General features: G+C 37.7%; 1 protein-coding gene and 1 long non-coding RNA gene across 5 annotated transcripts; both read right to left on the reverse strand.

Annotated features, from left to right (window-relative positions):
• Positions 1 to 1,987: 1,987 nt before the first annotated feature.
• On the reverse strand, positions 1,988 to 20,333 carry LOC111070832 (paired box protein Pax-6). Of its 3 annotated transcripts, none has more exons than XM_022361789.2 (9): positions 19,345 to 20,332; positions 18,710 to 18,890; positions 11,838 to 12,075; positions 9,522 to 9,692; positions 9,374 to 9,456; positions 4,669 to 4,935; positions 4,454 to 4,602; positions 3,241 to 3,449; positions 1,988 to 3,171 (listed from the first exon to the last, which is right to left on the reverse strand). In XM_022361789.2, exons 1-9 carry the CDS (start codon positions 19,599 to 19,601, stop codon positions 3,077 to 3,079), a joined length of 1,650 nt encoding a protein of 549 aa, XP_022217481.1. In that variant the 5' UTR covers positions 19,602 to 20,332; the 3' UTR covers positions 1,988 to 3,076. The 3 variants fall into 3 exon arrangements, with proteins under 3 accessions (XP_022217481.1, XP_022217482.1, XP_022217483.1); XM_022361790.2 differs by having other exon boundaries at positions 2,851 to 3,171; positions 9,386 to 9,456; positions 19,345 to 20,333; XM_022361791.2 differs by lacking the exon at positions 19,345 to 20,332 and adding an exon at positions 19,016 to 19,038 and having other exon boundaries at positions 2,851 to 3,171.
• Positions 20,334 to 20,911: 578 nt separating this feature from the next.
• LOC111070833 lies at positions 20,912 to 26,450 on the reverse strand. 2 transcript variants are annotated; one of them, XR_002607424.2, is made up of 3 exons: positions 26,303 to 26,450; positions 21,047 to 21,239; positions 20,912 to 20,998 (listed from the first exon to the last, which is right to left on the reverse strand). It is a non-coding gene; the product is annotated as an uncharacterized LOC111070833 (long non-coding RNA). The 2 variants fall into 2 exon arrangements; XR_002607425.2 differs by lacking the exon at positions 26,303 to 26,450 and adding an exon at positions 22,136 to 22,171.
• Between the last annotated feature and the right edge of the window lie 128 nt (positions 26,451 to 26,578).

Below are 26,578 nucleotides of genomic sequence, written 5' to 3' on the forward strand. Positions count from 1 at the left end.
CGAATTTAAATTGTCTGCACTCCCGTTTTCGTACATTTTTTCTATCGATAGTGTTTCATTCCCAAATTGTTTTACGATATTTGTCTTAAAAAAATTTGTTTTTGCTTTGAATATGGAAATGTTTTAGTAAAATATGACACTATCTTGGCAATTGCATTATATTATACCCAAAATTAAGCTTTAAGAACAGACAACATTTTTCCCCTGGCCGATATTAATATCGATATTTTATCGGTCAAATGAGAATTCGCACTTTGTTGTTGCTCAGGTTAATTTTTGGTGAGGCTAAATTTGGGGTCCTTGGAAATAAAATTATTATTAAATAAATTAATTTTTAATTATATAATTATAGACTTAATACATCAGCAGAGTTGTTTATATATTTTCCCGCTCATAAAAGTTTTTATTTAGGTACTATGTGCAATTCGGTTTGAAATCGCGAGCCAAGCTCATTTGCAACGGGTTTCAAATCGTAAAAATCTTGTAATTTACGAAAACCTGAGCACGCTTTTTGCAATTTGACTGTCAATCACATATTTTTGCGATTTGCGATAGCCGAAGCATGGCTGTATAAGACATATTTTTGCTAGCAAACAGTTTTTGGATCTGAGTAATAGGCTTTATTAAACTGCGGCAGGCCGACAGTTTCGATGTAACAGTTGCCGGGACCTTTAAGAGGAGAAGCGGGTTAACCGTAGAGCATGCACTTTGCCCGCTTTGGTCACACTCTGCCCCGAGTGAAATATATGCCACCATATATGGCGAGTAAATTAATGATTATAAGTTGCGTTCACCAGGACAACTTTATCAGCGCTTAGTGATGGATTTCCTACGATACTTCTTGTGAACGCACATAATTACTGATTTTAATGCATAGTACCAAAGACTATACAATACCAAGATGTTGCATGAGCGGCCAAAAGCTGTACTATGGCGGAGGGGCGTAACGAATCAATGACAGGGGGAGCGCGGGGTCTTTGCTCGCCTATTCTTCGATTCTGACCATGACCTCGCTGGCGCCTGTTCATCAGCGACGAGCCGAGTGAACTCGAGACAGCGTCGCACAGCGGGGCCTTCGGCTATTTCAGCTTGCTAATTTATAATTGAATAAAACTAAACTAACTAATTATCTTTAAAATAAATTTTTGAAAGCTTCTCTTTTCATTTCAAAGCGCTGAGTCCCCACTGTGCCGCGCCAAAATCTTTAGACCGTGGCATTGCCAAAACAAGCCCCGCGCGACCATACCATGAGCGTAAAACGAAAATTAAATGGGCATCTGATCTATCTTATCATCGATTCCATTCCGCGGGCCACTCACCGATTTTCACGCTTATTCGAAAGTCAAAATTTTGACTTTAAAAACTCAGGAGTCAGAAGAAAATTATATCCTTATACAGATGTCTTCAATAAAATAGTAGTGCCGCACCAAGCCATTTTCGAAAACTCTGAGATATTTTCAGTTTTACAAATTAAACAAAAAATACCTTTTTGAATAGACTGTAATGTAAGCATTAAAAAACCAAACAAGTTTAGTTACATTTCTGCTTAAAAAAGGCATTACTAAGCTAACTTCGAAAGTCGAAATTGCAATAAATGGCCACCACGGACGCCCGCGGATTGAGCGCCGAATCGTTAAATGAAAATTCAGTAAGTGGATTGGATAGTGATGTACTAAACTGCTTATTTTATTAACTTGACCTGAATAACGTTAAATTATTTGGATGAGGGTTAATCACCAATTGAACAACCTTTATGGGAAAGTAAGATTTTAATTGTTTAAGTGTGTGTTTATGGGTGTATTTAAAAAAATCGCGGATCAATAGTGCACGATTTCGAATCAGCATAGAATTCGGTGTGTGGCACCGCGGAATGGAATCGAGGCGAAATTCAATCGGAAGCGATTTCTGTGACACCACTGTATGTAATACAATGCTACATTTTTTTTTTAATATTGAAGACATTGAAAACATGTATTAAATTTATTTATTAAAATAACACTGAAACGGTTAATTTATGTGTACATTTGTAGTATTTTATTAAATCTTATTATTAAACATATGCGTATGCATGTATGGTCATATGTACATGTGTATGTGTGTTAATATGAAACATACATGTGTATTACATACATCGACTTTTCTATATATAAATTCGAACCATACATAAATTAAAACTGAAGACTTATATTCTAGGGAGGTGTCGGTGTCTCTGTCTGAATGAGTTTTTGTCTTTTTTTTATCGTGTTTGTTATTGGAAATTAAGTTCGTTGCAATTAATTTCGATTATACACTCATATGTATGTATGCACAAGTTGCATTGCATACTGTTGGATAGCATAGCAATCCTAATAAATAATATATACATTATACATACATATATATGTATGGAGAGATCGGTTTTGAGGAGTCATGGCCAATGGTGTTACTTTGCCACATTCATTATTATCTTCTTATTTATATGGCATATACGAAATTTTATGAATTTTCATAAATAGCTGAAAGGGTTTCTCTGCTTAGTTAGTTAGTATGTATTTATGTATGTAAATTGCGTTTCCAAAAATAATAGATGTACTAGAACACTGATACGATCTACTCAATATGTGTATCGCCTATGTTAGGGAAGAGATAGAGAATGGGAATGTGCTGACGTGCGCATTTGTTATATTATTTGCAATTGACAGTCTGGATGGTATCTCGGAGCAGGGTCACGACCAGGACCTGTAACATCAGAATCAAAAATCGGTGATATAGCAGACACTGATGCTGGTGGCGATGTTGGCGGCGTAAGAGCTTGACCTGATACAACTTCACTTAATGAAAGGCATACACCCATTTTCATCATACCCATACCGTTCTTTGCACCCATGCATATCTTCAAGTGTCTAGGTGAACATAGTGTCATTTGTGGAATCATATTTGGTGGGTTATCGCTATCGCTGGTGTTTGTAGCTTCCTTACTATCAGCCGAATGCGCTTGCTGATGCTTATTCTGCTCCTCAGCTGCATGTGCGGCAGCGACTGCTACCGCAGCGGCTGCCTTGGATAGGAGCTCAGAAGGCAAATTGAAAATTGACGATCACTGAAGACGCGGCCAGTAATTACCACCCGCTAGATCTGATACATTCTGCGTTGATATCTGCACGGGCACAGACACACCGGCAGAGATAACACCTGTACAAGAAATGGAGACTCTTGATTAGTTCACTGTCGTATAGTTTAACTTTCACACCTGTACCGTACCTGTGTTAGATGTCATTGAAGAACTGTTACCATAAACTCCGTGTTGAGGGGGTTGTTGGTGTGCAGCTGATGGATTGCAGGGTGCATTTCGATGGTGAGGCGGAGCATACGGAGATCCCAGAGACAACGGATCGTGAAACATATAGGGATAGCTGTCTCTTTGTTGCAGGCATGTGGGCGTCATCGAGCCTAACGAAGAGGTCATTGAGCTATCGAAATGTGTAAGTTTCAGTTAATACTTCTCCAAATTACAGCTTGATCAACTTCTAGAGCTGCATTTTAAATTTACATATCACAAAATTGAATATGTATTGATACGTTCTGCTATGCGTAATTCCAGATTGAGGAATGTGCACAGAGTTAATTTTTCAATTATAGAAGACTTTATATGAGAGAGAATTTAGGCAGCTTTCCAAACAAAAAAGAGTGCTTTGTGCTTTGTTTGCTTAGTGGTCATGCACTAAGTACCCTAATAAATATTTATTGGCTAGTACTCAAAAGAACTCCATACGCTTGGTTTTATTCACGGAAATCGGCTTATTCTTCACATCGGTTCTAATTCGTTTGTTGGAAATCCTCACACACCCACCGTTGAATAAATGATATAAAGTAAAACGCTCGTTGATCAAACATACGACATGTATAATTAAATGATATAATATTGTTACGTTTTTACTATTCTTTATTCCGACAGAATTTGGGTACCATCATAGCAAACTGTCAGCTCCGACTGACTATTTTAGTGAAAAGCCTGGCCACCATTTAACCTACTGGATTAGCCCTATTCTTACAATATTTTGGTTTTTATTGCATTTTTGCCAAAGTAGGCAATAGTGTTGTAAAGTTGACATCAGTTGTGATATGTTGTCCATTCGTCACAATACATACTATATCAGCTAATCTTTTCAAGAAAGGTGTCTTTATTAAACTCAGCCCATGTCTATATAGTACTGTGTTTTGGCCCAAGTGTACGCTAAGTATGTTTCAGTCAGGCTCAAGAAATTGTTTTCTTTATTTTGCCAATAAAACGAGTAATCGAAACCTGAAGCAGAACAACAACTCTCAGTGCTGGATATAGACAATGTAGAAGCCACAATGGGAGTTGGGCAAATGGGGATCTATCTTTACAAACTCTTTAACAACACTATTATTATACACCGATGCACCCAAATTAGTCGCGACCGTATATAAATTATAAATTTTACCAACTTACTTGTAATTTTCTGCCATCGTTGCTATGGGCTGCGGTATAGATGAGTACATTGCATTGAAACCGGTATTTAGGGGTATCCGTGGTGCTACGGCTTGAAGTGGTGGGCTTTCCGAGCTTGTATGCGTGGCATTTGCATCACCTCCGAGTACCTATCACATTTGTACGTTAATTGAGCTATTGTTAAAGCGTACTACCAAGTGGTACAAACTACTTACAGTTGGGGCGTTGGATGTATCGGGTAGGGTGTTGTTGCTGATTATGGCTGACGATGATGCTCCCTCCGAACCGATGCCGTTGACCGCTGAGCTAGCAATACCGGGCGTTGAGTTGCTCGACGGTGTGACGGAGGAAGATGCTGCTGTACCTGACTGATTATTTGTGCTGGCTCTACCGCTACTGCCACCTACATGATCTGCGGACCGTCTTTGAGTGCGCATCTTTTCCTCTCGTCGCCACTTGGCTCTCCGATTAGAGAACCATACCTGTTCATGGAAAATACATTTTGAATTTCGGATTAAAATCATATTACTAAATGCATCATGTATCAGTGTAGGGTTTAACTAAAACTAACGTTATCAATCATCATATACGTTGAAAGTTCGATTACTATAACAAGTAATTAGAAAAAAATGATCTTCCAATTTGCTTCTCAGCAGATACCACAGACAACTGTGTACACAATATGTAAATACATACATACATATGTAGAAGCGAGTTTATTTCAAAATATTTCCCCCTCCCTGCCATTACCAATAAACCAATTTACATATGTCTTTTGGAGGTCATCGGCTGCGACCCCAGCTCTAACGCTTACATATAATTACGTACAAAATATATAAATAGTAGAAGTTACATTAAACATAAGCTCACATACATATGTATATACTGACTGAGTACCGGGTATAAAAGAAAAGCCGTGGACAGGGGTATACTAGATTTGTGGCTAAAGTGGATGTGTGTAACGCAGAGAAAAAAACGTTTCCGACCCCATAAAGTATATATGTATACTCTTGATTAGCATCGAAATCCATGTCTGTCTGTACGTCCGTCTCGATGAGCGCCTAGTTCTCAGAGACAATAAGAGCTGGAGAACCAAATTTTGTTTCCAGACTCATGTGATATCACACTGTTGTATTGTATTTCAAAATTTTGCTCCGCACTCTTCCGCACACTTCCACAAAGGACGAAAATCAGTGGCAGCACCAATTTTGAAGATACTAAAAAGAAAACTAAAAGTATGATAGAGACCATATCTACCAGATTGCCGAATCTGAATCAGATCGAATTATTATTATAGCCAGAGTAAAGAAATTCATTTTCAGTTGCTTCCCCACCTCCTCCGGCGCACACACTCTGCCCTATGCAGTGCGCGACCTTTCGCAGATAAGATGTGGAATCTACATTGTAGATGTATAATCTACATTTCAGATGTAGAATAAACATGTTAAATGTAGATGACAGACGTAGCAAAAATATGTAAAATATTTTTAAATTCTACATAAATTATAAGCTCACAAATTTATATACTGACTAAGTACGGGTATAAAAGTAGAGTCGCGTCCAAATAAGCGACTCACACGTTCCTTCTCGTTACCGGCAACTTACCCCTAAATTGTACATATGTATGTACATATGCATAATCTTATGATTTATTTAATTTATACAATATAGATACATATTCTGCGTCTATCCTGTTTCCACCAATAAGAGATATTGTACCATATTGTTCGCTATTGATGCTGATCAAGCATATAAAGAATATATTTACTCAATGGGGTCCGAAACGCTTTTGGCTGTTAGATACATCTATACGAATCTAATAGTAAAACTTCATATTGTTTGAGTACAGGGTATACAAAATTGGTACATGGCCATGACCATATCGTGGTTTGGTGGCTTATTTGGATTCTCGTATATTTAATCCAGCGGTGCTGGAGCTCCGAAAGTTATTCTTCGTCAAGCAGACGGCACAAAAATTTAATCCATTCTCTGCGTTGAAAAAATCAGGTAGAATTTTAGTAGGCAGTAGTATTCCATAGACGAAAAAAATGTTTATCCAGTAAAATTATATCTTTATCACACTGCTTTAGAAAAATATATGCGATATACCTTGTATACGAGTACATACATACATATATATGCATAGATTGTGGAGGTGAATACTAGTTCGACAGATAATAGAAAACAAAACCCAAATTAATTCACTGTGTAGAGAGTTCAGAATAAAACGAAGCAGTTATGACGTGACTGTTATTGCTGAGGACATTAAATTCATAACCTCCCAAGTGCCACAGTGGGCGACAATTCGTTCAAGTCCTCGCATCAAACGAATTGATTTGAGCCCTTTTGCGTCGGTGTTTGAAAATTTGCAGTTGAAGCAAACACTTGAAGTGTAATGAAGCTATTACTTTGGTCATGCAGTCGCGTTCGCGTTCGCAGTCAGAGACACTCACCCTTCACATAGTAGTTGTTATGAAGAGAATCGAAATTTAGCAATTTGACAAAGGGGTGACTGTGAACAAGGATTACAATATTTGTTGGGCCTTAATATTTACACCATGACATTTATTACTTTGCGTTATTGTTGCCGCTTCCACTTCAGACGACATGTTTCCCCTTAAGTTCGCCAGCGAACTCCAATGTGTCCGCGTCATCGGCTACTCAATCCGAAAAAACACAAGGAGTTTCAAGTGTTTTTACAGTCAAATTGTTTTTATTCACTTACACAAAGAATCAAGAGCGAACGATGAATGTTTTATCCGACTGGGCTCGATAAAAAACCATTAAAAATAAACAAAAATCGCAGGGTGCATTGTAGAGTTATGGGTTGATTTCTGGCTGTTCGATTGTGTCCCTGTTGCTTACGTCTGACCCGCTTAGTCAAAATACGCAAAAATAACTCACATTAAGAGCTAGAAAGTACGACGACATTCGGGGTCGAAACTTTAAATATATTTAATAATCAATACAACCTTGGCAAAATGTACCCGAAGCTAAGTATAAACACAGACGGGTTCTAGATATCACTGTTCGGATAAATCTGTGCAATGTGAAGGAGATTAATGGTGGGAATAGGGTACTAAGAGCGACTGAAGCCACTGCATCATAGCAGCAATAGAACGTTAAGTCACAATAAAAACGGAATGCAGCCACAGAAAAGACAACGGAAGATGAAGAAAAAATGATATTCATATATTCATACATTTATACGAGTATACAGATACCAAAACGGTTTCACTTCTCAAAAACCATAAACTTAATATGGGCTAAAGAGCACCTCTCGTTGAACGTCCACTCTGATACTAAGTCCAGGGGTCTGCTTTTTCAAATAGTCATGAGAATAATCATTTAGTGTGGACAGCCCCATCTTACAGTTGGATGGCTGGCGTGTCAAACTCAGTTTCATCTGGACTGACAGATCGTCCCCCTTGACGGCAGGGCAATGACAATGCTGAAGGCACTTTTAAAAACCACCCTAATGTGCGCTGTGAGGGGTGAGAAGCCCCAGCTCGAGCAGTTCTTTAAGCGTAGCCTAATCTAATGCTTTCCTGCCTGCAACACCAACAACGCAACTTAGTGGGCAATGATACGATATGTTCTGGTGAATACACAGTCGAATTTCAGACCATTTCAGACCAGGACAGCTACAGGGCTCGCTTAAAGATTGGCTTTCTACCTTGGTTCAATACTGCAAGCGACAGAAGCTAAGTTTACAAAGACTGCGGACTCCAGGAGAGGCGACACGCGTCTAAAAAATACTAGCGACGAGGAGCACGAAACACAGTTAAGGCGATCCAGTCATGTCTTCCCGTAGTGACCCGTAGTTGGTTAGACGTCCGTGGAATAAGGTGGAGCTCATGGGTGTGATGTTAATATACGTGCATAACCGTATTAAATCTGAAAAAGGACTTTCACAGCCAAGACACTCATTTCAAATCAGTTAACTTGATACTCTTGTCGATCGACGACCACTAAAATCAGTATGTAATTACTATGAAAAGATATGGAGGAAATGAACGATCTGGACCGACATCGTGGTTACATTACCGGGATCCAGATTGGCGTACTAAAACTTAAATTTAGAAGTGATCTGAGTTCGGTAATCCGTATTGTGTCCGATCGAGTAGATTTATGCGATTCTTGGCATGGGCGTGACGAAGACAAGCTTGGTCAATTATTAAAGACGCCCAGGTAGTCCGCGATATTAATCTTTCAATTTAGAAAATAATATTGGGTGCTACTTTTCATTCAGATAGCTTTAGGCTTACATTCGATTCATTGCGGAACTGCTTCCTTGCTTGCGTTACAAAAATCTAACAAAAATTATAAAAACCTGCGAGGTTATAAAAATCTCCTTACAAGGTAAAAGTCGGGTCCCAAAAGCATATTAAAGTCTCAAAATGTCTGATATCAAAGTTTGTGACGAAAGACAACATCCATTTTAATAGATGTACTATCAAAAACAAAAATCATACAACACGATTTCTTTTATTAACCCCCTCTGTTGAGTGTTGAGTGCGAGGGAATTTAACGAAAACATTAATTCTTTAATGTTCTCCTCGGACAAGCAGAATGTAAGCAGACAAAACTTGATACGATATTTTACAGTTTCTAGACCATCATTACCGGGTGTGGATTACTCTCTTCTGCAGACATAAACGGCAAAAGAGTCCGAACTGAATGATCGAAAGTTGTAGCGCCACATTACAGAATACTAGAAACAACATAAAACGGAGTCTTTAATCAGAATTATTTTCTGTAGTTCAGTAGCTATTGAAAGACCGTTTCTGTGCATTAAATCGACTCTTTTCGTCACAAAATGAAATATCAGAAATATTGGGGCCTAAAAATGTATTTCTTACCGTACGTTTACATCCTAAAAAGGTTTTTGATATAATTAAACAAAACTGAAAGACAAACCTGAATACGTGCCTCTGGCAAACCAATTTTTTCAGCAAGTCTCTCTCGCGCAAAAACGTCCGGATAGTGTGTTCGCTCAAATTCTGTAAAGTGCAAGCCAATTAAACATGAGTATCTATATATACTATAGGATTGAATTAATATTTACCTTTCTCCAGGCTGTCAATTTGTTCATTGGTAAACGAGGTTCGATTGCGCTGAAGTTTTCTTTTCAGCCGTAGTCGCATTTGAGAGTCCTCGTCCCCAGATGAATTGTGATCGGAATTGCCATCTGACGTACTCTCGTGAGAGGGGTGAGAGACATCGCCCGGGTATATATCTACAGAGAATATCAAATTGAAATCAAATATGATTTTTGATTTGGTGCGCGTGGTGTGACACAGTGCTCTCTGAGTTACTGATTCTGTGCACCATGTTCATCGGACGGAGCTCACAGCACACACTACAACAAATTATACAATCCAAAAATGATAAACTATAAAACCATTTACCATAAAAGTGTGGACTCCCTCTAGAGCTTATCCTTGTTTTAGAGAAAATTTTAATTTTGACAAACGAGCGCCAACGTAAGGCTATAACCGATACGCGGTCAGTACATAAATATATGTAATTGTATGATATACATATGTTATAAAGATGAATTGAATAGATTCTATATAACATGGAGAAAAAGAGGATTCATCCACGACCCCAAGCTACATATGCTCTAATGTTAATTCTTGCACTCCGTTTATCATCTTTCTTCGTATGACCTATTTGATTATAATTGAAGAATATTTCTTCTGTTTCCATTTTTCTCTAAATTTGTCTCTCTCCCTGTTTTCACTCCAACATCCCCTCCGCCCCTCCGCCGACGAGAAGAGCTTGGAAGAGTAAGCCACCTCAAATCGCTTTGTTTTATTACTATATGAATTTGCGTTTACGGTTTTCTCGTAATTGTTCAAAATTGTTGATGCCACAGATTTTCGTTCTTTATGGGGGCACTTAATCTCTGAAATCTATGGGCTCATCGGTAGTCCCGATTCGGGACGGATAGACAGACATATGTACATGTATGTACATACAGATCGAGAATATACCTATGTATATATACATCCTTTTGGGAGTTACACACATCCGCTCAAAGCTAATCTAATCTGATCGATATTCAGTTGTCGTACAATTCAAACTTTCTGCCTTCTGAAGGTCTTGGGGGAATTCATTTTAGTCATTAAATCAAAATCTAAATGTGGTCAATCAGCTAAAAAATCGTCTGGATATGAATCAAAACTCGGCCTGAATAAGAAAATCGGGTTAGTTTAATTAATTTTTGAGATTGTTTGTCGTTTTTTGATTAAAATGCTTGCATATGCCGTAATGTTGTATGCCTGCGTCTGTCTGTCTGTGTGAGTGTGGTTGATACAGCAATCAAGTTGATTGGACGGGATAATATGAGATAAAATGGAACGGAAAAAGGAATGGTATAGGCGCATGGGCGGGGTTATGTTTATTGGAAAGAGGACATATGTCATTCTAATTCATTGATCGCAAAATAAACAAAAACAATCGAAGTCAACAAAAGAAACAGAAGCCAAAGGAAGTAGCGAAATAGAAATAGCGTGCCTCAATTAGATTTAATGGCAAACAACAAATGACCAACAAATTAACTTTTTGTTTGGCCCGCTGTTTGATCATCTGTGACAAAATACTTTCAAGAGAGATTCGAGATATTGCATTGAATGTGGAGGGTTGCTGTTGCTTTTCTTTTAACAAACACCCAGGACTGTGTTTTGTCCGCAGCGCCTTGCTCATGTATTATTGTTCAATGAAAATTTAAATTGTAGTTTTTATCAGCCTCAAAAACATAAAACACAACTTGACGATATCAAATACATGTTTACAAGTTTATACAAACATTTGAATGTGTGTAAATTATCCACGCATACTAAAAGCAAAGTTAATAAAAACTAGTTGCTGTTGCCAGAAATTCAAGAGACATATTCTTGGACTGTACTCTCATCCGAGTGGCTTATTCGACACCGTTATATCCGGTACTATATTTCCATATGCATATTAGTAAGATATACACTTGTAAATATGCACATGTGTGTCGCGAAAAGATCTCAACCTGCTATTAAAAATTTCGATAGGCCTCTGAAATGACATTCAAGGGTATATTAAAGCGCTTCCGACTCCATAAGGTAGATATGCTTATATGTATGTATGTATGTGTGTACATACATATGTGTGACTATGTGTGTCCTGATTGGAACCTAGTTCTCAGAGACTATAATACATAAGATAAGGTTGGATTGACAAATTGTTAATTGTTTATTGATTTTTTGTTCACTACAGGAATCTAGCGTGTAGCAGAGTGAACTTTTAGTCTGAAACTAAACTAAAAGTGCCACTACCGATTGTTTCTCGACTATGGAAATTAGCTGTTTATTATTAATTTTTAATTAAGGAAAAGGGGCTCACTTACCTCGCTTTTGAACCTCATCCCGATTAATTTGTCCAGATAAATTCGTTGGCGTAGGCAGGGCCGTTGGTGTTGGCGGTAGGGCCAAGTGTGCTGTTGTTGTGTTGCTTGGATACCATGCCCATCCACTGGTTTGTCCATTGAACATGCGGAGCTTTTCATAAACAGATTCATTTTGCTGCTGCGCCTGCTGCTCCTTTTGCGATGCCAAATTGCGCAAGACTCGATTTATGGATGAAACCTGCAATTAAGCACAGTTCAAAAAACATACATACATTCATACATGTACGTTCATATGTACATATGTACATAAACATAGTATTACTGAAATTAATTCTTCTGATCTGTTGTATTCTCCCATAAAAATGTATTTAACTTTCGTATCCTACCCTCTATCGAAATATTGCATAATGGAAAATGTCTAGATACATACACACATATATACATACATACATAAATATAGCTGCGGTCAAAAAAAATACACTTCCCCAAAAGAATTTTAATTTTTTAAAGACTACCTTTATTGCATCCTGCATCCTTTATCCTCCTTTTTAAAACGTTGCAAAGTTTATTGTGTTATTTATGAAACTTTTCCTCTCACATAACATCATAAATTCTCTGTAAGATTGAGATCGGGTGGTCGATCCGACCATTCAAATGAATTTACTCTTTTGGCAGCGAACTCTTTGCCAACTTGAACGCTTCTTCTAATAATTTCAATACTAGTTTGAAAATCAAACATTGTTTTTAGGGCTGAAGCAGGTCGCCTGTCGTAATAGTTCATTAACTGATATTTTGCCGAATAACTTCGTTGATCGCGTGTTTTGCTTTATGGTTCTTATTAATTGTCATTTCTAATCATAATAGCTAAACAACTAATAGTATTTAGCATCTCGAAATATTACTTTCCTACTGAAACGAGCCCTTTAAGCATGAACCCTTTTCCGCTCTAGAGTGTTTGCCACACCCCATGACACCGGCACCAAATGACCAAAAACGAAACTAAAAAAGCTTGAAACTGATAGATAAACTATTGAAGTATTTTTGAACAATGAAAGTTTTGCAATATGTAGCAATATGTAAATCCATTGGTAGCACTACAATTATTTTGACCGCAACTGTATGTGTGTATACACTCTGATGCAGTGAGAAAAATTCACTTATTTGTTAATATTTTTGTCGGTAACATAATTATTTGGTCGCTGAAGATTCATAGACTCAAATGCCAATCGTCATTAGATACAAAATGGGGATATACCGAAACAAGTGTGAATGAATAGAACATACAAGTTTGTGAGAGAGATGTACATATGTATATTTTGAAGTGGTATACATAAACTGTAATATTGTTGTCATTGGCTAAAAATCTTTTCTTCTTCATTGGTTGAAACTGTAATACATAAACTGTAAGTTTCCACTGCGCAGTAGAATTGCGCAATTCAAAATTCGAATGAGAATCTTGGAACGAAGCTCCCACCCCCCCCATTGGACCCATTCGAAAACTGGAGATATTAAGGAAGCCGAGAGCGATTAGTACAGTTTATTTTTGTTTCTTAATTATCCCCAATATAAAAATTATAAACTTAGCGGTAAAATTATTATTTTTCACGTTGAATTTTTTATTTTACAACTGAAATGCTATTTTTCTTTTCGAAGATATTTGAAATACATACATACATACATATGTGTAGCTAAAAGCTGCATGAACCCACAGAATGTCGGTCTCTTTTTTACTTTAGCTGCGACAACTGACAACTGACTGCATCAAAAAGTAAAGTTCAATGAGTGCAATATTCTATACTGTTACAATATACATACATACATAAGTATAAAAATGGAGCAAAACTTCAGATGCCCGAATTTTCCGAACACCACATACATCTGTGAATCAATATGATACTGATACTGATGCATACTGAGATTGGTTTGCTATAGACTCATTGGAGCGGATTAAATAATAGCACTTTAAGCGTTAAGTCGCATAAGCACACAGTATTTGCAATCCTACATTTGCTGGTCGAGACAATAAGATGGCCCGTCCGGTACTCAGTGGATGCGATTGCGTCTATTCATGAGGTATTTCCCTTTGGAAAGTGCAGACAAACGGAAAGAGAGACTGCAAGGATGAGAGAGAGTCGTATACACATTGCTTATAAGAATGATTCTTCCTTTGAGCACTTAAAGCATGTACAAAGCATGTACTCTAGATCGATATAGCCAATTCCGTCTGCGTGTTTATTTCGCTCAGCTCCCTCCATGCTTTCTAGTTAAAACAGTGAAATTGAGTCTTCCTTTTAACTTCCCGAAGTAAAATCATCTCATATACGATTCCATATGCTTATGCGTCGAGCTGATATGGTATGCCCTTTTGACTAGAGGTCTGAAAATGTTTACTTTTATTTGGCGTGGCTTTCAACGGGTAAAAACTATTTATAACACATTACACTCCAGACATTTTAGGGAAGACATTTTCGTTTTTACAGTATTGCGCAAAGATATATTTATAGGCATACGAGTACAATGCTCTACTGCTCGAAACAAAAATAGTTTTCATACCCGGTACTCTAAGCCTCACAAATCGAATATACCGCTTAACTCTTTTATTTTAATCTATCAGAAAAAGTCGATTTTTTGCGAAGCGTACATATAAAGTTAACGTTTGTTAAATGTACAATAAAGTTTTTTGAGCACATACATTTTCAAATAAAGGATTCGATTTACCTCATGACCTAATTAATTAATTACCAATATTATTAATCCATAAGGCTCACTATGGGACATAATGGGTTAAGCTTACACAACAATTTTAAAAACATCGATGTTTCTCCAGTTCTAGCACCCTGTACATATATACATGTAAGTAGGAACCGTCCAGTTCGAATTGAAAAGAAACACTATTGCTTCCGAAGATCATATATGTAAGCCGATAAATAAATGGGGATGTGCATAAAATACATTTTCGTAATGTACAAACTTTCATGCGCTTACACATGTACATATGTACAGATATATATATGTAGATATACCAAACGTCATTACCACAAACATACAAAATGCCACTTTTGCAGTTGCCTTAAGTGTCGCCACGTGCCATGGGTCCAACATTTCTTTGGACCCTTTACTCCTCTCATTTAGCACAATTGAGTTGACGTTGGGCTGATGTACAAGTACGAGTATGGGTATAATGAATTGCTGGTCGTTATTATTTGTACATAAAGGCATCAAAGAACATCAAAGAAATTGAACCAAGAGACGAAAAAACTTGTCATGTTATTTTTTTATGAAGAGTGTACTTGCATTTTGTAAAAAGTTTTTAAAGCTCACAATAAAGCATATCCGACGCTTTAAATTACATATTTGCATACACGTACGATACGATCATATATTTAATACTAGTAGTATAATCGCGCCATCTGTTTCTATACAACTCCATTAATTTCAAAGATATCTGATACCATAGATTCTGCACAAATTCTTATTTGAAGAAAACGGATCTGACAACACTGTTAGCTCCATATCCATAGGAACACTCGACCATTATAGAAGTTTTATACCATATCGTTTTGAAGCACATACTAGTCGGTACTCGTCAACGCAATTAATAAAGTCGATTTTATCCCGTACTCAAAGATTATTAAGGTATATCTGATTTGTGATTTAACAGCCAGAAAAAATCATGTCCGACTCCATAAAGTGTATATATTCTTGATTAGAATCAATTGCTCAGTCGATATAGCCATGTCTGTCTGTCCGTCCCGTCTAACGCCTTAATCTCTGTAACTTTAATAGCTAGAGAAACAAGATTTAGTGTGGCACCTCCTGTGATATCACACTGAAAAAGTGAACATATTTAAATTTTGCCAAATCCATCAATTAGTTTTAGGTGTAAACAGAATAAACGAAATGCAAGAATACGTATTAATTAATTAATTAAATTAATTTCTCTCTATGTTTTTCCCATCTCTCATGACTAGTTCGAGCAGAGTTTAGAGATAAGCAGGGTATTCTTACCTACCTTACTTCTTAAAATCTTGTTTTGCTCTAAAAGCACAGCATGCACGTTTTCCTACATTGCATATAAACATAACACTAGGTACTGGTAATAAGTCAACTCTTTTTGTTCTTTTGGTCAAGGCAAAATATATTATGTATCTAAATACGTCCCATTGAGGATTAAACACCAATAAAGTTTTCTCTTTAAAGCAGGCATAATGCACCAATACAGCCATCTAAATAAGTAGGTACACACACACGTATGAACATATATACGAGTATGTATGCATTTATATATTTCTATACTGTGCCAGCTTAATGCTGTAGGGATCAGACTTTAACCAAATCTTTTTCTGTGGCAGACTAGACTAGTACACTATTCATTAAATAAAAATACTCGAGCCAAAACTCGTTGCAAACGTTTTAAAACTACTCGACTTTTGTTGCTAATCAATTAGCCAAGTAAAAAAAAACATGCGAAAAATTTGAATTTTATATGCGAGTACCTGTACCTCAGCAATCGGATACCCTAGGCTTTTGAAATGCGATCAAATAAGGTGCGAAGGGTCTTCTCAATTTACAGGTGAGGGGTACCTCCGAGTACCGGCTATAATAATCCTTTCTGATTTGCGCGCTAGAGGCGTTACGCTTGGGAGTAAATATGGCATCCCAATATTGTTTATCTACCAATCCACAAAAAACCGTTGCTATCGGACGATTAGAAAAGCTTTCTTAGTTTACTTAGGTGACTTTATTGTGATGGGAAACGATTTGGACGGCTACATGAGAAAACTATGGAATTTCCAATTTCTTCAAACGAAAGCTAGAGAAATTAAAAGTGTTTAACCTCGAGATGCTGGCGCCTTACCAATAGGCGATTGGGAACTAGCTAGGTACGAACAAGCTTAGTCAGAGTGGAGGGTAATGTCAATTTTGAGATCTGAAATGTTATTGCCGGAATTTCGGAATCGGAATGTCCTAATTTTATATCGAAACGGCACTAGAAGTCGGCACTGCCCTTCTATTTGTATCTATTTTACGATAAAGATTCCACAAAACCATTCTGCGGCTACAGAAACCTTTACAACCTCCAACCTCTTCGGTGGGATTAGACGAACAATGCAGTTGTTTACCTGATGGAATAATGAAAATGTATTCACTCGGCTGAGACCATTGAAAATGAGAAAGATCTCCGAAACTAGACCACGGTCTATGTATCCATTCCCTAATCCGTTTTAAATGCGATGGATTCTTTTTGTTTTGAAATTATTTAATCCTTCGTGCGCCCTAGCCTTTTGTTTGGATATACTTTACTGCAATCTTGATCGCAGATACTTTTCCTGCTGCAGGATTAAGAATTAGTTTTTCTGCCAACCCCCACACAAAATTACTGTGGAATTAGTATTTCAGTATAGTGATTACGTTAATAAATCTCTTCTGAAATACACATCAACTTGTTTTAGCAGACAAAAAGAAAGAAAGACTAGCATTGGTAGCCGTAGTCGTCCTTTCTATGAAAGCTACTCACTGCCAAATGTTTCAAATAAGGTTTGCAAGAAATTGCAGTAAGGCTGTTGTCGTTATTAATGATCAAGAAATAATACACAAATAAATTCATAAGTAATTAATTAATAAAATATTAACAAAAACAACTTTTCCGACCCCATAAAAAACATGTACTTCTGATCAGGATCTGGCTGAAAATTTGCTAGGGACAAAACGTTTTGTGTAGGTCTGTAAAAAGAGCTCTTTTAATCAAAACCTAACATTTTTTTAGGAAATTTAATCGGAATATTTATGTAGGTACTTGTACGTAGCAATGTTTTGTATGCTAATTTCGAAAATAAAGCCATCTATTTCCGCCTGTCTTAACCATGCATAGATCTGCCGGATCGGATTACTATACTAGATAGCAACCACAGGTACGAGAAAAGCTCGTTTGCTTACCAAAATCATCCCATCTAACATTCACATTTGGTACAAAGACTTAGTCGGAGTCAGGCTACTACGAGTATAGCGGTCATATGAACAGTCGATCGAAAAAGACAACGCCCAGTGGGGCCTTAGCCGAAAAAAGAGAAGCATTGAGAAAATCTTATATTAAGCTAAGGGGATATACGCCTTTAAAGTTGACCAATTTTCAGGGTGCAGCAACTTACCCAATTCTAATGAACACACTGCATCTTTCGGGTCGATTCAAAATTAAACTATCGTACGATACATTGTATTGTTGGTCTCGTTTTATACCCGTACTCGTACTTAAGGGGTATATTGTATTTTTAGGTGTATTCATCGTAACCATTGTTTAAAAACTAGACTTTTGGAAAGATTTCTAAAGAACAATTGATTTCAAAAATATCAATTTGTTGGGTATTTTTCAACTTTGAATCGAGTTACAAAAATGCTCCCGATTGTCTCCGCTGACTTAATTTTTTTAAATGATTTTTGAATATTTCTGTACCTATCTGCGCAGCTTTGCCCAACATGGCCGGCTAGAGCTATATGTGTTGTGTCGCAACCCTGTACCAAAAACAGCCCAAATGCCGCCAATTTAAATACAATTTGGTTTGAATATTGGTTTGAATATTTAGTTGATAAAGCTGTTATAGAAGCTTCAAGAGATAAGCAAAAGTATCAAAAACTTCGGTTCCGTGCACTGGAATGCCATATTCTGACCGTCTACAGACTGACTGTTGCTGGTACATGGAATGGGCTGTCGATGCTAAATGTGGTCGAAAGTGTCGTCAAGTTTATATCCTAATCGTTCAAAGAATTTATAAAGTAAATCTGTAAATATGTCATGCAATTTAGGCGGGCTTGTTTTCATCTTGAGCATACAATTTAAATTGTACACAATTCGATATTTTCCGTTTTGAACTTACACTTGGAATGTTATCACTATTGCAAACTTGCTCCGAAAGAAGTCGATCTCGAATTTCCCAAGCAAATATGCTCGGACATTCCCGCTTGTAATCGGCAATTTTTTGTACGACCGGCGTTGTAGCTACTCGTGGTTTGGAACCACCTATTGCTCGAGGTTTGATTGATCCTGTTTCATAGTATCTAAAACAAAAGGAGAATAAAATATTAGTGCATAATCGGGATTATGATTGGAATATTCAAGAGTACTCAAATAGCTTAGTTCTACTTGGTTCTGATTGATGCTGATGCTGATCAAGAAAATACACCTTAACATACGGAGGTACGGAAACGTTTTAATATATGTATGTACATATGACAAAAGGAACAACGATTAGTTTCGACTAGCAAAGAATGTACAGTCTAAATATTTGTATGATGTTTAAGGCCTCAGCAGGGGTGATAGCATATGTACATTGTACATATGTATGTAAACCATTCGTTTGATTTATTCTACGCTGCAGAATGTTCTTGAATACAAGTTATATTTTAATAAAAGTATTATATATTTTAGAACGTACATATTTTACAAAGAGTACATCCGCTAGTGCTAATGAACAGATTGTACGGGGTTTATTATATGGGGTTTGCGTCTCACCTGCCCAATATTTTGCTTACGCAGCCATTTGAAACTTGAAGTATTCTCGATATATCACAAGGACGAGCGCCCGAGTGAGCCAGCTCGACTATCTTTTGACGCGTGGAGTCGGGCAGGGGACGGCCATTTACATAGACGCCGCCTAACTGATTGATACCACTATGACCCGCAGTGGAGCATCCGAACAACGCACTCTGACCGACCGAAGAGTGGTGGGGATGGTGCCCATGCATGATGTGTTCAGTAGTTAGCATCATGATTGCTGATTGGTGTATTAATTATTCCACTGCCAATTTCGATGCAAATTTGAACGTATGTATGTATTACGAAGTACTTTATACAGTAATAAATTCAGTATAGTACGAGTATTTGTTTCCGCGCGAATCCCTGCGAGTTGATTAGGTCACAAAAGAGTGGGATTTCGTCTCGTTGTCGTTGCAAGTGTGTTTTTTGTTACTTGTGTATACATATATTTTATATTTTTCACTTGTTTAGTCAACACTAGACTATCATCACTATACGATTATATATAACTCCGTTCTCCGTTACTCCGTTATATAACTTGTTCCTTTACTGTAGCGGTACTCGGCGGGCTAGTTCGATTTTCTTCAACTTTTATACTTTGTACTTTTTGCCAGCTCTTTTAGCTTTTTGCGGATTCTTACACTCTGTACATTGAAGTTTTTAGAGTAACGGAAAATCCGATTTGTAAGGCGGAACTAAAGTTGAACTAAAAATTGGTCCCGATAGTATCTGATCTGCCACAGGTGCAGGCAGGTGCTGCCGTGCCGTCAGCGACCCGGCGGCAGGCAGGGCCACGGATTGCGTCCACGTTTATTAATCTTAGAACTAGTATGTGCATTCGAAATAATCAAATCGCAGCCATCGTGACGTCGGCGTCGGTCTTAGTTTGCTCTGAACAAAATTTTCTTCTACTAACTGGTTTCAGTGGCGAGGCGAGGCGCGCACTTAGCCAAGCGAAACGTTAATGAGCTCTCATGCGAAAAAACACTGGCAAGAGCAACAGCACAGCACAGCGAAATCATCATTTGCCTTGGCAGGCCAGGCCAGCCATTTTGACAGAGTTACACTGTCACACTATCTGTCTCTTTCGTTCTGGTTGCGTCCGTCGCATGTGGTGGTATGTATGCCTCTTTCCCATATCTAAAACAGAGATGGCTGTAGCTATGCAAGAGAGACGGTGATGACGAAGCAGAGAAACAGTTGAGTAAGAGAGGGATGGCAGTAAGGACAAGGCGGTGCAAGGCTGTCCCTTTCTATCATGATAACCAACTTTTGGTTGGCTGTTTGATAATTTAACTTTATGAATTCAGATGATAATAACGATTGCAAACAAAACTTCATTCATTCATACATATGTATGTAAATATGTGCATATGTTTGTATGTACACACATACATGTACTTGTTTATAAGCGAACTCTACTCTGCATATGCATATGAATGAATGCATGTAAAAGTTTCGTTTTTTCTGGCGTTTTTGTTTGCACACACTTCTTGTACATGCATATGTATGTAGGTACATACATATGTATTTGGATAGAGGCATACCTTATGTTAAAGGCTTTTGCACATTCCAATTATAATATTTTGTTTTGTTGAAAAGCAGAAACCACCTCGAACTCACAGCAAATCTACGTGATATATTTTTAGAATTAGAAGTAAAGATTTAAAATATTTACCCTGAACAATGTCATGGTTGATCCACCTTCCGAAGTACCATATGAAATTTCCGTTTGATCTCCCAAATCTGAAGCACTTTCTATACATAGGTGAAATCATTCACTCGACAGCCAAAAATGCAGCCATCTTGGCCGTATTCATATACTCATATATTCATATTTAGCATCCGCCGACGATTCTTGTATATGTTTCCTAAGGAAAAAAGTTATTATAAAGGTATATCTAAAAACAACGCATATTATTGTGCATTCCAATTTCCCCACTATCGTTTAATTTTTGATTAATACCAGTCAGTTATTTTTAAATAATATTATTTTTTTGTAATGTATCTAACATATGTCTGCGTACAAAAAGGTTTATTTTCCATTTTCATACCTTAAAATTGTATATTTCGAAATTCCTTTATTTTAAAATAGTAAATGGATATAATTTTTTCACGCCCTAGACCCTCTAATCTGAAGTTCTGTAGTATCTAAAGTTCTATGGAACATAACGCAGAGAAAGAAACGTTTTCGACCCCATAAAATATATTCCTAATCAGATCTTAATGTCCGTCCGTCCGTCTGGCAGTCTTATTTGTCGCCTAGATATCAGAGACAATAAGAGCTGGAGAAACAAAATTTTGTTTCCAGACTCGTGTGATATCAAACTGTTACAACTGTATTACAAAATTTCCCCCCGCCCCCTTCCGCCCACAAAAGGACAAAAATCTGTGGCAAAAATCTGTGGCAATATCGTAGTGAATAGCCATATCTATAAGATTTCCGAATCTGGATCAGATCGGATCATTATTATAGCCAGAATGAAGAAATTTATTTTCAGCGGCAACATCCACGTCCTCCGGCGCTGCAGACGCTACTTATTCTCTTTCTCGCTCGCACACTCTGCCCAGTGCAGTGCGTGACCTTTTGCAGGCAAGATGTAGAATATACATTGTAGATGTATAATATACATTTTATATGTATAACTAGCAGACCCGCGCGCTTCGCTGCTTACTAAATGCATTTAATGTTTAGGAATTCATCGAAATTATAATGATACAATGATAATTATCATTGATTATAATCAAAAGCAACAAATATACTTACACAAATTGAATTTTTTTTCAAAAAATAATTTTTCTCACTTAAAGGTATAAAAACAAAATCTATCATATCTGTTCTACAGAATGACGCAAAATGAATTGAAATGAAATGAAATGAAATAGGCGTTTAAACACACACAAATTTGAGATTTTTTTTTGATTAATTTTTAGCGATTTTAAAGCGAAAAAAGTCTAAATTTTCTAATCAAAGACAACAATGCTTATAGCTGTACGAGAAAAACAAATTTAAATGTTGAACGAAAATATATGCGGAAAATATAAGCAATATGTAAATCCAATAGTAGCACTACTATTATTTTGACCGCAACTGTAGATGACAGATGTAGCAAAAAAATTTAAATTATAAAATATTTTGAAATTCTACATAAATTATATTACTGGCTAAGTACGGGTATCAAAGTAGAGTCGCGGCCACGGCAGCGACTCACAACGCTCCTTCTCGTTAGGACCATACAATTCGAAATTCGTTTACTACATATCGCAGCGGCCTGGCTTGGCTTTGGGCTTGCAAATTGCCGTATGTGTCAGTTACACAATTTCCACCACCAAGAAAGCACCAGCAGAGCAGAGCAGTAACTAGTAGCATCCAAGAACTTACAAGCATCCCCAAACATTCAAGCAGCATGAATGAGTACTCATACTCATTTCATTCAGCCTCAACATGCCGCCCGACACGTTTTTGGGATTTTTGAAGTCACCCACCATTCACCCACTCACTTCACCCTCCCCCCACTCCATTCTCTCTCTATGTTCTTCAAAGGGAAATACTTATTCCCGGTTCGAATTTTTGTAATTCCTTCTGCGTGTGCCAAAAATTTCATGGAGCATTGCGGAGGTGACGAATCTGATTTTCTGGAATGTGTGAATAAACGTTAATTTATTTCATATTGTGTTGAACTGGGCGTACATTATAAAAAATCAAACACGCCCGCCCATTGAAATTCAATGGCATGTTTATATGTATTTATTTATTACCGCGTTTTTCATTATAACAGAGAAACGGTCAGTCAGAGAACGAGTTAGTCAGCCACTTTAGTCAGTTCGTATGTATGTTTAGCTCTTTTAGTTTTGTTAAGCTCTAATTTTCCTCGAATATTAGCAAAACATCCATCTTTCCAGTAACATTTTATATCGACCAAATGTACAATATTTGCATATTCTTTATTAAGTGGAAAAGTATAATACACTCCGCACTACACTTCACTACACTCTCTGTATATGTAGCTGCAGCAATGTAATGGCAAGTAGGATACCATCATGTGTGGGTATGTATGTACCCTGTGGTTTCAGATGAGATTGTGACTGCGGTGAGAAGGTGAGAAAATATGGGAGTTCCAATAGGCGTGCCAATTGGCTAAGTCTGTTAATATATTTTTTCATCTTGAGGCCATAAATGAAACATGTACTCGTACGATACATTATATTTTCATTAGGCGTGTGTCAACCACAAACAATTGTTTATGGGCGGAACATTGCTGAAACAAAAACAGCCGGCACCACCACTACTCTCTCTGTATATACGATCTCATCAAAACCGGAGCCTGCTAAGAATGCCCAATGCCTGATGCCAAAGTAGGCTCGCGAAAAGTCGTCAGGCCACAGATTCACTCGCAGTCGAAGAGTCGAACAAAACCCGAGAATAGGACAGACAACAATTGAAGAGAGGAGCAAAGGGACGAGAGTGTAATTTAGCTTAGATAACAAAGAATCGGGGAGACAGGACCAAATCCAAAAAGAAAAAACCGCAGCCGATGCCGACAATGCTTTGTAACGAACAAAAGAGGTCAAAGTTGCTACACTAAACAGACGAACAAATACGAGTGCTTGGCATGCCGTCCCGTCTCGTCTCGTCGGTCCCAGAGTTTGTTAGACAAATAGAGGACACGAACATTTTGACAGTCAAACCCTACTTAGGGGTGCTCTGCTCCGCTCTGCTCTGCTCTGAGCCTGCCCTTGAAGTAAACAATTAAATAAAATGATGCATTGTGTGTGGATTTGCGCTTGAATAAAACTGCATGCTCCCGCCGTTGTGGTTGTTGTTTTTTTTTTAAAGGGCGCGATATATCTTTGTGTGTAATATGTACATGCATACACACTCGTATGTAAGTTGTACATATGTACAAATTGGAAACGATAAATACTCACATATATGCATGTTACCATCTCTCTCTTCGATTGGTACCGATGGACCATCGGTATTGAATGGTCTATTAAATTTTGGCATTTTCTCATATTATAATATTTCTAACCTTTATGTTTATGTTATGTTTATGTTATAGGAAAGGCTAAACACTATCTAATCCATATGGACTTTAAAGCACTCTTCCTGTAGGGGAACATTATTGATTGCGTCCAATTACAGTGATGAAATCGGCATTACTTGTTGGACCTGGACTGGGACTGGGACTGGGACTGGGCACAGCACTGCACAGCACTGCACAGCACAGCGCTGGCTGTCCTGGCTGGCAGCACGCGTTTCGTATTATTTGCCGGATGCGGAAATATTATTTTAAATAACTGCGCACCAACACGAAGGACAAATCAAGGCAAGCCAAGGCATGGCAAGTTAATGCGGCGGCTGTGAGTTGTTCAAGGGACTGGATCTGAGGGTACATCGGTTTCATCGTATCGTCCTTAACTGCTATTGCGCTTATTAAGTACCAATGGTATGAGGTAAGAGGAGAGGGCGAGTTTGAGTGAGCGAGCGTGTGCACGGGAAATTAACAAAGGAGCGTGCAGAATCTGATTCGTAATATTTGCTTACCAAAAGCTACCATCGTTTATTAATTTATTGTTCGAGTTTATGGAATCGTACTGTGCGTTCCGTTCCCCGTTTGCTCCCAAAAAAATGAATTGTCTGAACTGAAGCAGAAGCAAAAACAGAAGCCAGAGGACAAGGATTGCCTCGACAATGAATTTCCTACTTTTTAGGTTTGTATTAATGGTATCAGTTTATACTTCAGCTGTCATACTGTCTAGTTACAGACATATGTGTATAAGCTAAACAAGACAGGAGACAGGAGGTTACACATTCCAATTCGTTCGCTCACTAAGAGAGTATTATAAAATTGGTCAAGTGTTTGTAATGCACAGATCCATTTTCGACTGACTATGAAGACTGAGTCTTTATAGTTTAGGACTGCCCGTTTGTATCAAAGCTGCTAGAGTGGTATATTATTCAAAATATATATGAGTAAGTAACCAGTGCCGGTGTGAGTCGCGGCACACATTCACTTGCCGCTATTCCCACGATTCAACCTGTTACTCAGTTTGTATAAATATATGTAATCTTAGGATATACCTTTAAGTACCTTTAAGTACGGAGTGGCGAAATATATTACAATCGGTCTATCCTCCCGTCCATCCGAACCTTCCGTTACGTCTTTCTCTGCCTCTCGATGGCCATCTATGAAGTACCATCGATCAACATTTTAAAACCAACTTGATTCAGTGTGAAATCGCGAGAGTCTGCTCACAGAATTAGGTTTCTCTATCTACTATGATCGCTGATAACTGGGCGACAAACAAGATGGACATGGCTATATCAGGTCAGCTATTGCTGATCGAGAATATATATATGTATATGTCAGTTTAAGTTCTGATTCTGTAACTTATGAACAAGAGAAGTATGTATCACATCCCTGTTGTTTTATGGGAATACTAGCGGCCCGGCCACTCTTCACTGTGCCACACTGTGCTTGCATGGATGAGAAGTGAGTCGAATAATACGCTTAAAATACATTTATTTTTGCAATAATTGGAGGGTATAAAATTTGTGTGTGTGCTAAAGGGCGGGGGACAATGTTAGGTTCTTTCAAGGTGGCACAGAGGAATGAACCCAATGTAAATGAAAATGTGTGTGTGAGCATGTCATAATTGCTGGCACCTCAATCAAAAGAGCCACGAGTTGATCGAAATCAACAACGACAATTGAAAAGCAGACAAATGGCAGACAACGCGAACAGACAACGAGTACAAGTCAAATATTGTTCCGCTCATTCAAAAGTTCTGATTGGTGCAATGGACACCTCATTGTCATGCGCTGAAATTCAAACATGAATCAGATGGGATGTGTTGCGCATCAGGCAAAAGTGAAACCACCTGAAATTGAGACACATCCAGAACCATCGGCACGGATCAAGATTCAAACCTGTTCCTGAAGTCCATTCGCACATTCAATTCATGCTTCCAAATGACATCGTTCACAATACTGCGGCAAATGGTTTGCCGGGTCAGCTAGCACATACATACAGCACATACACATGCATACACATAGTTTGCTTGTTATTTTGTATACATTGTTTATGAATTTAGCATTTAAAACTGTTTAGCACTTTAGGCATAGATGCCCTGACAAATCGGTGTGCCGCAAGTAAAAAAGTGATAATTTAAAGAAATAAGAAATAATGTATTCCAGTGAGCGTGT

This window comes from Drosophila obscura, unplaced genomic scaffold (genome assembly GCF_018151105.1).
Source record: "Drosophila obscura isolate BZ-5 IFL unplaced genomic scaffold, ASM1815110v1 contig_187, whole genome shotgun sequence".
In the NCBI taxonomy this organism is placed as follows: domain Eukaryota; kingdom Metazoa; phylum Arthropoda; class Insecta; order Diptera; family Drosophilidae; genus Drosophila; species Drosophila obscura.

Coding starts and splice junctions, on each gene's coding strand:
- LOC111070832 (XM_022361789.2), bottom strand. CDS start 19,601: ATGATGCTAACTACTGAACACATCATGCATGGGCACCATCCCCACCAC. Junction 4,603..4,668: donor ATACATCCAACGCCCCAACT/GTAAGTAGTTTG, acceptor CAAATGTGATAG/GTACTCGGAGGTGATGCAAA. Junction 3,450..4,453: donor ACGATGGCAGAAAATTACAA/GTAAGTTGGTAA, acceptor ACATTTCGATAG/CTCAATGACCTCTTCGTTAG.